Below are 13,871 nucleotides of genomic sequence, written 5' to 3'. Positions count from 1 at the left end.
GAAATAAGAATTCAAAATAAAAACAAATGCATTTATGTAAACTAGTCTCTAAAATAGACTACTTGTGCCTATTTACATAATGAATCCATCACTTATCACCCCCAGGAGATTAGATAATTAAGCACTGAGCAACTTATATTTATTCATGTACTTTCAAGAATGAATGAATTATCCCTTTCTGCACAAAGTGAATGTTCTCTGATTAATAACAGGAGGACAGGGATGGGATTTTACAATGGGAAGTGTACTGCTCGTTTTCTTAAAGAGAAAAGAAATTGATCTTTAGAATACAGTGCATCAAGATGCTGTTTTTGATTGAAAGTCAATATAAATGGTTTTAGCAAGCTTGTTAGCAGTGTGAACACTCTTGACACAACTTCATGTGGCAAAGCTGGGCTGAAGAATACAAGAAGGCATTGCAATATTTCCTTATTATCTGCTTCTCTCTTGTGTTGAATCTTGGATTCCTTGTCACAAAGGTGTTAGAAGGGTGTCCAGACTTGACAGGAATGTGAGACAGGGTCTCGTCCTGCAGCACGGTGCTGGATATCAATGAAGATTTGCATGTATTTATACCAGATTCTGCAACAAGACAAGCTGCAGGCTTCCTGTGCCATGCTGGGACCTGCCTGGGGAGCCCTCACCCCTGGCCTTTGTGAGTAATGACAGAAGAAGGCTTGAAGTGCTGAATTCTCTCATACTGCTAGAAATATAATTATGCCTTTTTATGACTTAGGAAACAGCATTACTAATTTAGTGGAGAATTTACAATAAGATACTTCCTGAAGTAGCATGCCCAAGGTCCCGAGGATTTATAAATTACATTAAGAACTTGAATTATTACAGCTACAAAATATAGCTGGAGTATGAGCATTCCTACTTAGCATTAGAAATCATTTTGTTATTCACATTAATTAAGCCTCTAAGCCTTAGAGGAAGGCTGTGAAGTGGTCGCTCTTTTCCTGGGAAACCAAACTCTCTGAGCATCCCATGGAGGGCTGTGGGGTCACCCGGAGTCCTGGTGATGTTCTTTGCAGGTTGTAAGGCCAGAATCCCGATCCCATCCCTTGCTCTGAACCCAGGTGGGAGCTGTTGGAATTCTCCGGATTAATTAATTGTGAACAACTTGAATCGAGTTCATTAACAGCTCTAATGTGGTTAATTAATAACACAAACATTCCCGGTAGCGTGATTGGCTTTCCCATAATTCAGGGTTGGTGTTTGGAAAATGGAGTTTTCATCTCGGGTTGAGTGATGGATAATCCTTCACCGCCAGCAGGCAGGTGAGGGGATGTAAATACTGCTGGAGAGGGCGGGCTTGTCGAGCCTTAATCTCCAGCAAACTGTGTTAACATGGCAACATTTCTTCCTGAGCTGGTCCTGGAGGCAGCCACTGTGACAGCTTTGCATGAGCGCACAGACCCGGGGTGATTTGTTCAGCAGTGGTGTTATTAATTCATTTATTTGCTCTAGGAGTAGGGTAGAAACTAAATCATGGGGTGTTTGGAAAATACTCTATTGCTAATCTGAGTATTTTATGTGTGTGAAGCGCTGTTTTGCACATTCAGGCCCACTGTGAACTGCCCTTAATATTTGCAGTGAGTACATCCCATCCCAGACAGTAACAGCTCATGTTGGGGTCATTCTTTGGCTGGTCAGACCTCATGGTCAGTTGTGTTGTACCTCACCTACAGCATTTTAAAATGCACCTACACTCATTTTAAAATCCATTTAGTCAGTCTCAACTTGTCCCACTGCTGGGAAAGCGTGATATGTTTGGGGCTGCATTACGCAATGCTCCATTTCCCAAGCTAAACGTCCGTGTGAGCTAATTTGGAGGTGAGGATCTATGCATGAGACTTCTGTAGCAGTGAGTTCTCCCATCCCTCGCTTCCAGCAGTGCTGTGTTTTGGTATGTTGTGTACTGTCCAAGTGCCAGTTATAAGACTAAAGAATTATTTCCTTGTCCCTTCAGCATAATTTAAGCAATAAAGTCCTTTGCTCCCTATTCTGGTCCTCCTAAAACAGATACCCATGAACAAATGTAGCAATGATTAAAGGTGGTAACAATGTATTAAAAATATTTTTTTTCTTTAGGTTTAAGTGAAAAGATCTAATTAATGATATGAAGCACTTTAAAAAGACATGAAATCTTTTTCTGCATAGTGTAGCATGAGCAAAGGCACGCAGGGAAACGACATTTACTATGTAAATTATCTCTACGCCGTGCTAAATCAATGAGTTTTCCTCCATAGATGCTCATTCCAGGTTGCTCCCTATAATGACCTCAATTATACATGTCTTCATTGTGAAATTATGATTGCCTTTGGCGGGCTGCAAATGACAGCAGAGGAAAGATTTCCGTGATAAAACAGCACAACAAGTAATACCTGCGTGCATTAGTATGCAGAGCGTGCCGAGGTGCAGCGCAACTCCTGCTTCAGAGCCTTAAGAAATAAAATTGGAGAGGAGGAGGGGTGTAGGAAAACATTTGGCAGTATCTTCCTTTTCTTAACAAGAAAAGGAATTAGTGAGCCTTCACCACGTCAAACTTGTCAGCATTGCATCTGGGGTTGCAAGACATTTAAATGGCGGCACGGCTGCGAGGTTGGCCTAATGGTCTTCACTGCTCTGCAGCTCCTCTGAGTGGGGTGTAGCAGCAGAGAGAAGAGCTGTGAGGAGCAGGGTTTCCCTGAACCGCCCTCCTGCCCTGACCATGGGGGGCCATCCTGGCCTCTTTTTAGTGACCGTGATTTAATTTGGAATTAAAATGTCTTAGGCAAACATGGTTGCATCTGTTCCTTCCTGAAGCTGATTGTTACTGAGGCGGTACCCCTGTCTTGAGCTACCTAAAGTTGAGTCGCAAGTGTTGGGATCTCATTCCCCTGTTGGTGGCAGATGGGTTACAAGAACCACTTTTTCCTCTCCATGCTATTTCGCTTCAGATGAAATATCAATGAGGAAAACAAGGTTTGACATGGCTTAATAAATGCAGTAAGCTAGGACTGATACTTAGAGAATCCATGGAATGTATACAGAGCTACTGTGCTTACAGTGCCTGCAGAATTTCCCAGTGAACTTGAAATTGTCCCATTTTAGGACCAGATTCCATTCCAGCCTGCGTTCTGCATGTGAGCGTGTTTTGAATATTACCCATTCATTCTGTTTGGTTTTTATGTGTGTGGTAAAAAATCCTTTTATCTCGTAAAGATTCTTAAAATAAAATGAGAAGCTCAATACTTAATCTAGACATTTCTACCCAAAATCATTATGGTGACTTGAATAACTTGTAGGACCAGTGTCAGACTGTTTGAGGTCTGCAGCTTAAGTACAAGAGTCTGATTTTTCTAAGAAGATGTGTGTTCTTACACCAAGGAGCACAACTTTCATCTCCTCTCAGGGCTTCTCTCTTTCCATCGCAAGGCACCTGGTTAAGTACATTTTTTTATACTGATGCCAAGAAAGCTGTAACTAAAACCAGACAACATAATCCTCTATTAATGGAAAGACTTTTAAAAGTCAGTGTGGTCATGATAGGATGCCTTCAAATATATTCCATAGAAGTATTCGAGGGGAGAATGTGATTATTTAAGTGATCTATATTACATACATGCTGTAGTCTAAGTCCCATCTTGCCCTTATTCAGTTCCTTTACAAGTGTGTAAGGGAAACTGTTGATCACAGCCTGAACCTTTGGTTAACCATCTGAGGCAAGTGATGGGTCAGCTGAGGGAGCACAGGTGAAGGTAATTCAGCTGTGCTCCTGGAAGGGGTGGAGCTTGACTCCATCTCCTCTAGACTTCATTTAAGGGCTGACCACCACTAAGGCAGAATCTCTTTCTGGAGATTGCTCCTTTGTTTTTGTGGTGAGCTTCAATATTGGTGAGTATCCATCTCAACTGAAAGCCTCAGCACTGTTGAGTCTTTTCTTAGATACCCTCTGGCTATCCGTTCACTTTGTAATTACAACTACATGCTTATATTATTCCAACTATACACAAGTGGCAGCCACCCAAGTTGTCTTCTTTAGGGACTACTGGAGCTCAGGGACTGGGCAGTGTGAGAAACAGTGCGTGGAGTTAAGTAGAACAGCAGTAAGAAATATAAATAATTCTCATAACTGAATAACCCTTTATTTCATTTTCATCAAGAAAAGATGGTCCTCATTAGCCCTACTTTGTGCTACAAATTATTGTAATTATTGATTCTTTATCCTGTCAAGCATGCTCCAAATATTTTTATTAATAAAAAGGGAGCTCTTTTTAATGCAGAAAGTGACTGTTATCTGTACCTCTATGGGGTTTACGTGCTTCAGGCATGTGGGTGAAGGCAGAGGGCTGGGGCACTGCATTATACACTGACCCCAGCATGAGATCTCCTCTAGCTGGTACCTGAGGGTGATGCCTCAGGTGAGATGCAGTTTAATGAGGTGGTGTTTAATGAGGTGTTCGTTCCTGGCTTTGCTGCTAACCTGACCATGGGTAGGCAATGTTCTCCTCTTCCTGTTCCTCCTCTGTCACTCTGTTTAGGCTTTAAGATTTCAGGGGGATAAAAGTTGGATGTCCTGACTCTTCCTGTGTTTTTCCTATGTGAGTGACTGCACCCCAAATACAAGCATGATGTTGGTCAGACTTCCCTATTTTTTGATCAATGCTACAGCTGTTTAGTTTAACTCGTGGTTTTTCTAAGCAGTGTTAGGAATATTAAGTGGGAGAACAGCTTGTGGCTGGCAGACACGGTGTGCAGTGTATTGATCTTTGCAGCCCTAAATCAGCCTCAGACCTCCAGTAGTGAATATGGTTTGTGGCACACTGAATTGACTCCTTGCTTGGGTGGAGAAGGGATGCAGAGCTGCTCAGTACTGCTGCGCAAGTGGGTTCTGCAGAGGGCCTCACAATCAGCAGGTGAAGCCCTGAAGTGAGTCTTGTCAGCTGCCCGAGGTTGTGGAAGGCATCAAATATTTTTGTGAACAGGTATTTTCAAGAGTTTTAAAAGCAGATTTTCGTGTAGAGGGTATGAAGAGATGGAAAATGTTCCTTGAAGGAGTAGGAGCTGGGTTTTGTTCAGTGCATTTCTATAGTGGAGGCCACGTGAAGAGGATTTTACCACCAAAGCTGTTAACTCTTAAGGCAGTATCACATCTTAAGCTGTGACTTGAAATGATAAAAATAGCGTTTGCAGTTGCTGGAAGTCAGCAGAAGAAAGTGCACGAGGTGTTTAAATCTTCCCAGTGCGGAGACACTGCAAGTGATACGCAGATCTGGTGTGGGTCACACTGCAGATACAAGAGAGTGAGCCTGATGAGTAGGGTAACTGCCAGCTGGTGCAAGGAAGGGAATAACATGAGCCCACATGGTGTTTTGTAGTGTCAGTGCTGCTGCACTTGGTTTTCTTAAAGCACGCAGCCTGGGGCAAGGCAGCATTCATCTCTTTCATCCCTGTTTGACTGCAGCCAGTGCCAGCAGGATGAGGACAGAGGGGCTCATTCCCCAGACCAAGTTTCTGTCTTGGCTGAGGCAGCATAATGCCAGTGGGCTGTGAGCATCCATTGCTCTGCTCAGTGGGAAAGCTTCCCTCCTGGCTTTGTTGCTTAGAGATTTTTTTTACATCCAACTCCTTGCAGAAATCTTTCAAAGTTATCCCTGGAATGGCGAAGAAAGGGAACCTTGGTGCTATTTGGTGTTATTCCTTTGCAGAGGTGGTTCAACTCAGCCTACCCGAGGAGCAGCGTGTCAGCATCACCACCATCACAGTGGGCCTCAGCACCATCCTGACATGCAGCATTCGCGGGGCACTGAGGCCACCCATCATCTGGAAGCGCAACGGCATCATCCTCAACTTCCTTGACCTGGAAGACATCAATGTAAGTCCTGAGTTAATCCTTCTTGTGTATTGAATGTGGCTTCATTTAACAGCTTTTGAAGGGAACAAATTTTGTCTCGTTATTGTCATGGAAAACAAAGCTGGTGCGATGTTTTGTGTTTATGGTAATATCTTTAATCAAAACATCTGAAAGAGTGGGTACTTGAAATGCTCAGGTTACTGCAATTTGCTTAGCACTGATACTTCATCCCTTGTTCCTTGTTCAGTTCAGTGCAACCGGAGCAGCCCTGGAAAGCAGGGAAAGGAGCTCTCCACACCATTAACCTCTCGGCTTTCTCATTCCCACTACAGAACTGCAGGTTCATCGAGAGCATGAAACAACGCATTTATGGCTGGCAGTGAAATCTCTCCCCTATCTAAATCAAATAAATCTGTTTCTCCCCTTTCCCTCGCCTTTCAGCTGCTCCCATCTCTCATTCCTCAGGATTTCTGAGGAGCAGTTTAAAATATGGGGTAATTCAGCAGGGTATGGTAATATCTTGGCAGGAAGGGAGATGAATCTCTTAATCCTCAGTGCTGGTCTGATGTGTTAGTCACAGTTGATAGTAAAGACAATACCTGAGTAATGGCATAAACTTTCTCATTTATTTAATAACATATAATTATGGAGAGACTGGAAAGTTGTGTTTAAGAAAGAATATGTATATATATATGGTCTGTATTTAATTTCTGTTTGAATTGCAGTACACGGTAAATCAGTTCTTATTTTAATTATGCTATGGAAAGAGCTGATTTATGTTTTTGTTCAGCTCTTGTTAATTTGATGACCACTCAGTTCAGGGTTGTTCCAGCCATAGCTCTCTAAATTGCTGTGTATCTGGGATTGCTGAAATGCAAAAAGTCTTTGTTTTACTCTTTACTGCAACATAACACGTTATTTGTTGCCTCTGCCTCAGTAGGAACTTGGTGCACACCGCAAAAAGTGATTACTGTACACACAAATTCAGTAATTACAGCCATCTAAAATTTTTCTTTTAATCAAAGCAAGAATAACTTTTTTCCAAGTGCATTTCTTGTTGCCTTTTGGAGCATGGCATTAACATGCAGTGTGAAAACAGCAAACGTCCCACTGCAGTGTTGGCACAGGTTTGTAAGGAGCAGTGCTGAGGATGCTTAGGATTGCACAGCCAGCCCAAGGCTTGCAGAGCTGACTGGGTTTCTTCTATCCGTCCATTGGTGCTATGGTTGTGATAATGACTATTGGATCACTGCAATAAAAATACATGGATCCACCACCAAGATGAGATGCAAAAGCTGGTTTCCCCTTGTGGAGTGGGGGAGCAGCCGACCTGACAGCTTATGGTCATGTCTAGATATTCTTCAGAACAGATCTACTCAATGCAGATTAAGCTGAGTAAAGATTACACCTACTGCCAGCGTGCTTAATATAATTTATAGCAAGCAAACTTTGTGTGATCTGAAGGTAGAAGGAGCCTTTCTACAGGCAGCAATGTTTGCTGGGTTAATCTGAGGTGCCCAGATTTGAGGCTCAGTTTTGCTGCTGAGCCCAACCGAGCTAAAGGTGAAAGTCAGCTGTTCTGAAATCTTATTTCCTTGAGCCTCCAGAAGATGAGGGTAGGAATAGAATCTTTTGGCTCAAACTAATGAAAATTCCAGGCATTTGTAGGGTCTGTATGAGATTTTGGTTATGATCACACTGATCTTAAGAGAGTGTTTGGAGTTGGTGTGTGAATGGAGCACAGGATGGCAGCTGGGGAAGTGGAGCACAGTGGCATCCCTGAAGGATAGCATGTGGCTCTGAGGCTTCATTTGTAACCCAACTATTTTAATTAAGATTGGAGCAGTAAATTTTCAAGCTCAAATGCCAGTTCCTTCATAATTTAGTGCTGGCTTGAGTGGACTTCTGGTTTACTTATGAGTAATTCACTTGAGCATTTGTTGCTAAATGCTGGGAGGACTTAGGTCCTCAAACACAAACTGGATCCTGCATAATTACACACTCCCTGGACAGTCCCATGCAATAGCAGGAAAAGATACATATCATTTTTGATCTGTTTGAACTAATATCACTGAGAAACCACATAAAGAGCACTCGGCTCTTAAAAGGAGGCAAAACAGGATTGATGCTCAGTTTTAATGTTTGATCTGTCAGTTTATGATCTCTTTCACCTTGTCATGTAACACCTGGTGCTATTGCATGTCAACTTTTTTAATCTAATAAACACTTCAACATCTTTTCCACCTTTAATTAAACTTTAAAGCTCTTTATGTTCCATATATACCATTGCCATCTCGGTTCTGGTCTGGTGACTTGAGGTGAGACGATCTAGGGACCGTGAACCCTTTATTTCACCCTTCTGGGCAGTGTGTCTGTGGCTGCCCAGGTGGGCTCCTTCATGCTAGGTGCACTTATTGGGAGCTCAGGTGGAGATGGCCCTTTGGAAAGGGGTGAAAACACCTGTGCACACAGTTAGTCCTTGCCTGTAGGCACCAGGGACAGCTGCAGTGTGGGCAGCCCCTTGTGGGTGCAAAGAAGGACATTAACCAATCATCTCTTTAAGGGCATTGACAACAGGAAAGTGAAGGCAGCATGCTTCTTAATACACTTGAAGTCAGTTAATGAAATTACTTCAGTCTTCTTTTAGAGTGCCTCAAGCAGAAACTCAATTGCATTTCTGCTTTTCACAATAAGGTTAGCAATTTGGCTAATTGGAAGTGCAACAGGAGATTAATTGTACCTTTTTAAGTTCAAGAAAATCCTCCCTGCTCCTGGCACAGTGGTAATCACATAGAAACCTACAGGATATTCATACACTTAGAAAAATCCTTGTATTAGATTTCAATTATGCTCTTTCTCTTCTAAATGCTAATTGAGGGAATCAGATCTAAATATTGGTCCGAGTCAGAAGGAACAGAACTCTTCAAAGACGTTGTGAGCACAGCAGAGGGAAGGAACCACTGTGAAGTCCTTTGTGGTTTTATTCCCTTAAGATTATTGATAAATGTGATATGAGAAGGTTGCCTGTGTTCCAAATTAATACTGGGAATGAGAAGTTCAACAAAAACCAAAGTAACCTGAAATTTATGCAGAACGGAGAGGCTGAAGATTACTGTCATGCATGGATGTTTATGTGCTTTGCTTAAATCATTTTTGAGATATCTCGAGTGGCAACCAAGTATTAATAACTTTCCATTTCTCTCTTAATCAGAAGCTTTCATAAGCAACCTTAATAATTTGTCTTGTTGGTGAGGAGCTCTGTTAATGAGTTGTTGCGTAGCTGGTACGAAAGAGCCATCTTAATGGTACATGTAATTAAGTGATCTTTATTGCAAACATTTAAGATTGCTTTTTGCATGAAAATACTATTTATCCATACATTTCCCATCCAGGTTATTTATCCATTATAAATGTTTTTGCAGCTGTTCTAGGAAAAAAAAGCCCCATCAACTTTCCTGATGAAGAAAATAACTACAGTGTATCTGAAATGGGTGAGATTGCGATAGCTGTAAATTGATGTTTGACTACAAATAGCAAACTGGTTAAAATGTGTTATCTTTCAGAATAATATACTTCTGCCTCCCAGGGAAAGGCAATATGCTGTCCTAAATCTGTGATTATGAAAGCATTCCTCAATTTGGAAACATAAAAACAACCTCCTCGTGGAGTCAAGTGTATTTATACAGTATTTATAGGGTATTGTTTCATGTGATTTGACATCATCTGGAGAGAAATACATAAATTTATGAACTAAACTTGTAAACAAAAGCTTATCTACAGAAGCATGATGAAAATGTACACAAACAACAGAGAAGAGCGTGTTATCACAAGGAAACAAGTGTAAAAGAGCACAGGTAGGGGGGAATTTGGTGAATTACCAAGTATGTTGCAAGTAGTTTGAACTAATTCATGAGCAGTTCTCATTATTCTTTTCATGTTCTTCTGTACCCCAAAAAATCCTCATCTAGGAACAAATGCAAGACTCCAGAGCCAGCTCCCCTTAGGGGGAACACTCAAGGAGTAAAGGCTTTCTCCCAGTCTGATGTAAAAATCAATAGGGGCCCTAAAAAGCATGCTCCTGGGAGCTAATGTGTGGAATATCATTCATATGCCGTTGTCACTTGTGTGTATAAATTGGCTGATCTTGTAGAAAGTACAGGGAGAGGTGTCCATCTGATGAGAGATCCCCATGCCAACCTCTTTGTGTCTGGAGTGCTCCACTCCAGAAGAGACGTGTGCCAACTTCACACAGGTTCAGCTGTATAATGTTTGGAGTCCGAAGCAAATGGCCAACATTATAAGTAGAAGTCATCTGGACCAGATTGCTCGTTAGAACAAGGTGCATGAAGTAGATACTTCCCTGTTGATGGTTTTAATGTAATTCCATTGTTAAATAACAAGTTCAGGTGTGAATAACCCCACTTGCTATCCTGCTAATAGGAATGAGGCACTTAAAATGATCAAACCGTGTGTCATCCTGAATGCTGCAGTAATACCATGATGTGAGTGCATTACAGGAACTTGCATGTTTCAAGCCAAGTTGGTGCCTTCAGTGGGAGAGCTTAATTTTGTGTCGTGGCCCAAAGTTTGCAGGTGATTGCTGCAGATGCAGGAATACATTCAGGAAGACAGTGCAGTTGTTCACCTGGTCTTAACTTCCCTTAGGTTGTAAGGGTTCACCTCCCTAAAGTTCTCATTTTTGTGGAGGAAGGCATTCTTCCAGCAGCCTGGGTAGTTTGGTTTGTGCCTCTTACAGATGGGCACAGACCTTGTGAAATTTTTGAGGCACATGAGATGTAACTCTCCTAGAGATGAACTGCTTACGCTCGATCTGGGTTTTATAACAGAGAACTATAAATACAGTGTGAAACTTCCAGAAATGAGCAGGAAGAAAGGTTTGAGCCAATTAAAATCATCTGCTGTGAAGTGCTGAGGTAACTGGGCTGGCATGCTTACACAATGCATTGGGAGAGCTCGGAGGGTGAGATGGATTAGGGCTCTTTGGAATTGGATGTGCTGTACAACACTTGCTTGGGCTGATGCAACCGAGAGTTGGTTACCAACCAAAGCTTGTGAGTCCCTGCCTCTGTGCTATGGGCAGAAAGCTGGAGTTGATGAGTTCTGTTTTCTCCCAAGGACAGTAGTTGTTTGATCAGACTCATGGCTTTTCTCTGCAACGGGCAGTAATCCGACTAATAGGAATGCTTCACTGAGTCATCCCTCCCTTCCACCAGCAGCTCCAGCAGGGAGACCCACCGTGGATATTCCTCATCTTGTCTCTCAGGATATAAAGTCGTCCATTTTTATCTATGCTATAATTGTATAGCTATTTTAAAAGGCTGTATCCATATAATACAAGGAAAAAAACAACTTTTCTGGCTCACCAGCCAAGTCTTCTGTTGTGCTAAGTTCTTTGAGCAGCAAAACAGGAACAGAGATAAATTAATATCCCACCGGGCTGTGTTTGCAACAGTTTTCTGGCATTTGCTTAAGGCTGAATCTTTCTCCATGTAGAGTACTAAAGTGTAAGATGGCGTGTGTAAAACCAAGAACAAATAACATTAATGAAGCGTAAGTTCTCAGCTTGTCTCTGGAAATGAATTATTAAGAGCACCAAAAGAAAGTGATTTAAGAGGCCATGACTAATTTAGTTTTTATTATTTTTATATGAATCACTCATGAGTCTATTGTGGAAAAAGATCAGAGCCGTTTGATCAGTGTGGGGAAATCACTTTCCAAGTGATAGCCATTGTTGGAGGTTTTGCATAATAATAATCTCATTAAATGCTTGGGTACATTTTGTTTTAAAATCCCGTAAACATTATCAGAGAGAGATTTCCAGGACTCTGAGGATCAGGCAAGCTTTTTAAAGCGAGCAGTTGAATTTTCATCGCTGTGTTGGTTGTTACGGAAGTGTGACGGCGTTGATTTCCCTCTAGTGGAAAACCAGTGACACCAACAAGCCCTGGTGCCAGGACTGGCTTTGTCTGGAGGAGGTACCAGAGCTGTGTGAGGAAGGTTCCCAGTTTCCTTGGGCTCTGCTGGGATTGTTCCTTCCAATCATTTAAGACCAGTTTGGTTTTTATTTCCTCAAGTAAATGGAAGTTATTCTGGCCTTCTATTCCAAGGCCAGGCTGGGTGTGACTCTGGGCAGCTGGTGAACCTGCACGTAGCAGGGGGTTGGAAGTACATGATCATTGTGGTCCTTTTCATCCCAGGCCATTCTATGATTCTAATAATAAATAAATCTGAATCTGCCATATGCTGATTTCTCTTTAAAATAAGACCTTATGGGAAACAGCTCCTTTTTGCCAAAATTTCAGAGTGTTTCATTTATATTTCCCCCTCTGTGTCAGAACAACCCCAAGTCCTGTTGGAAAGCTTAATGATAAAGATCTGAAAAGGAAAGCACATGAGTGCCATGGCAGTGTCAGTGGGCTGCCCCAGCACTATGCCTGCTCCCCTTCCCATGTGTCAGAACTGGAGATTTGTGGCATTCCAGCTCTGTAATGCATTGCACCTGAGACAGAACAGGAGCTGGATTTACAAGCAATAGGCGATGTTTTACACATTTCTAAGCGCCGTGTCTCCGAGCAGCAGCAGATTGCATGACCAGGGAATGCATTAGAGAGGAGGAATGGGATAAATAAATATGAAAAATCTTCTGTTTGGAGGGATTGATGCCTTGGGTAATCAGAGGTGATGGAAAGGAAATTCAGTACCAAAAAAGTGCATATCCATTTTCCTGGATCTGCTTAGTTATTTTTTGAAATGGAGTATGTGCAGTGGCAACTTGGGTTGTGTTTTTCATGTTACTGAGCTGTTATCAATTTAAATGCAGGGTGGTGGTTCTTTTAATCTCGAGAAGTTCAAATGTATCCCGAGATCACTTAATCAGCCCTTTGTTTGAAGGGTTGCTGCGAGGTGTAAAAGAAGCTTATGAAGGGCAGAGAACTTTGATTCCAAAAAGGGAGAAAGAGCACAAGATAAACTGCTGGGGGAGTGCATTTGTCTGCTGTCACTACATGACCTCAGCAATTATGAGAAATTATAAACACAGCTTGCTGAATTTTTTTCTTTCTTTATTTTTTATATATATAATATATAATATATATAATATACAATATATAAAATATATAATGTATAATAAAATATATTTTATTATTATTATATTGTTATATATATTTTGACCCAGAACATGTAACATTATTTTATAACGAAATTCATAAAATTGAGGTAAGGAACATCTTGTCCTTATCTGACCACTTTCCCACAAGGCTTGTTGCTCTGTGGCTCTTAGAAACGTTTCTGCCTATTGTTCATGCATTTTCATTGCTTCTATATCTTCACAAGGAAATTCAGCTTCAGCAGTAACAGAGGAAAACTGTGCCCCAGAAGTGACTTTCTACCCTTTCTCCTGCTTGCTCGTCCTTTGTCATGGGACTGTACATAAATATGTCTCTGCAGTTTGCCTTCCTGCATTGTGGGGGAATTGTAGGGCAGACCCAGCTCCCAGGGTTGCACAGTACTGTGACTTCGGGCAGCTATGAGATGCTCTGCTTGAAAGGTGTGATAGCTTTAGGGGGTGAAGAATTGTGTTACATCAATTTTATAGATGTTTATTGCTCCTTCTGATTGCTTTCAGGCTTGTGGTGACTTGGGAACTTGGCTTTGCAGACCAAAGCCATCTGGTAAAGTCAAAGCACACAGAAGTGTTTCTTCTGCCTCTTCCAAGCATTAATTCTTCCCATTCCCTTTGCCCATTTCAACCTCTTCCCTCCAGTTCTCCCCTGGAAGCTTTACATGAATGTGTTTGTATGGAGGGGTGGGTTAGAGCCAGAATTGGCTCTAAAAATGTTTTATGGTAAATGGTACTTGAGAACTTTTATTCGAAAAACTTTACCTTTATATAACAGAGTATAAACAGGAGGTGTTTGTGCATAAGAATGCATGCATATGTATCAAATGTAACCGTGAAATCTTCATGCGCTAATTATATCCACAGGGAAACACAGGGAGAAACTGTAAG

General features: G+C 41.7%; 1 protein-coding gene across 7 annotated transcripts in view; it reads left to right on the top strand.

Annotated features, from left to right (window-relative positions):
• LOC107320088 (follistatin-related protein 4) overlaps nucleotides 1-13,871 on the top strand; it is a 177,360-nt gene that overhangs the window by 136,317 nt on the left and 27,172 nt on the right. For all 7 annotated transcript variants that reach the window (XM_085518732.1, XM_015875595.3, XM_015875592.3 and 4 more), the window contains one exon: nucleotides 5,697-5,863. In XM_085518732.1, coding sequence (XP_085374858.1) covers nucleotides 5,697-5,863 — 167 coding nt within the window. The remainder of the gene's footprint in view (nucleotides 1-5,696; nucleotides 5,864-13,871) is intronic.

The sequence above is a fragment of the Coturnix japonica genome, chromosome 18 (assembly GCF_054131305.1).
Source record: "Coturnix japonica strain WE chromosome 18, WE-NBRP24, whole genome shotgun sequence".
In the NCBI taxonomy this organism is placed as follows: domain Eukaryota; kingdom Metazoa; phylum Chordata; class Aves; order Galliformes; family Phasianidae; genus Coturnix; species Coturnix japonica.
Note: the sequence above shows the minus strand (reverse complement) of the source record. Positions and strands in the feature narration are given on the sequence as shown.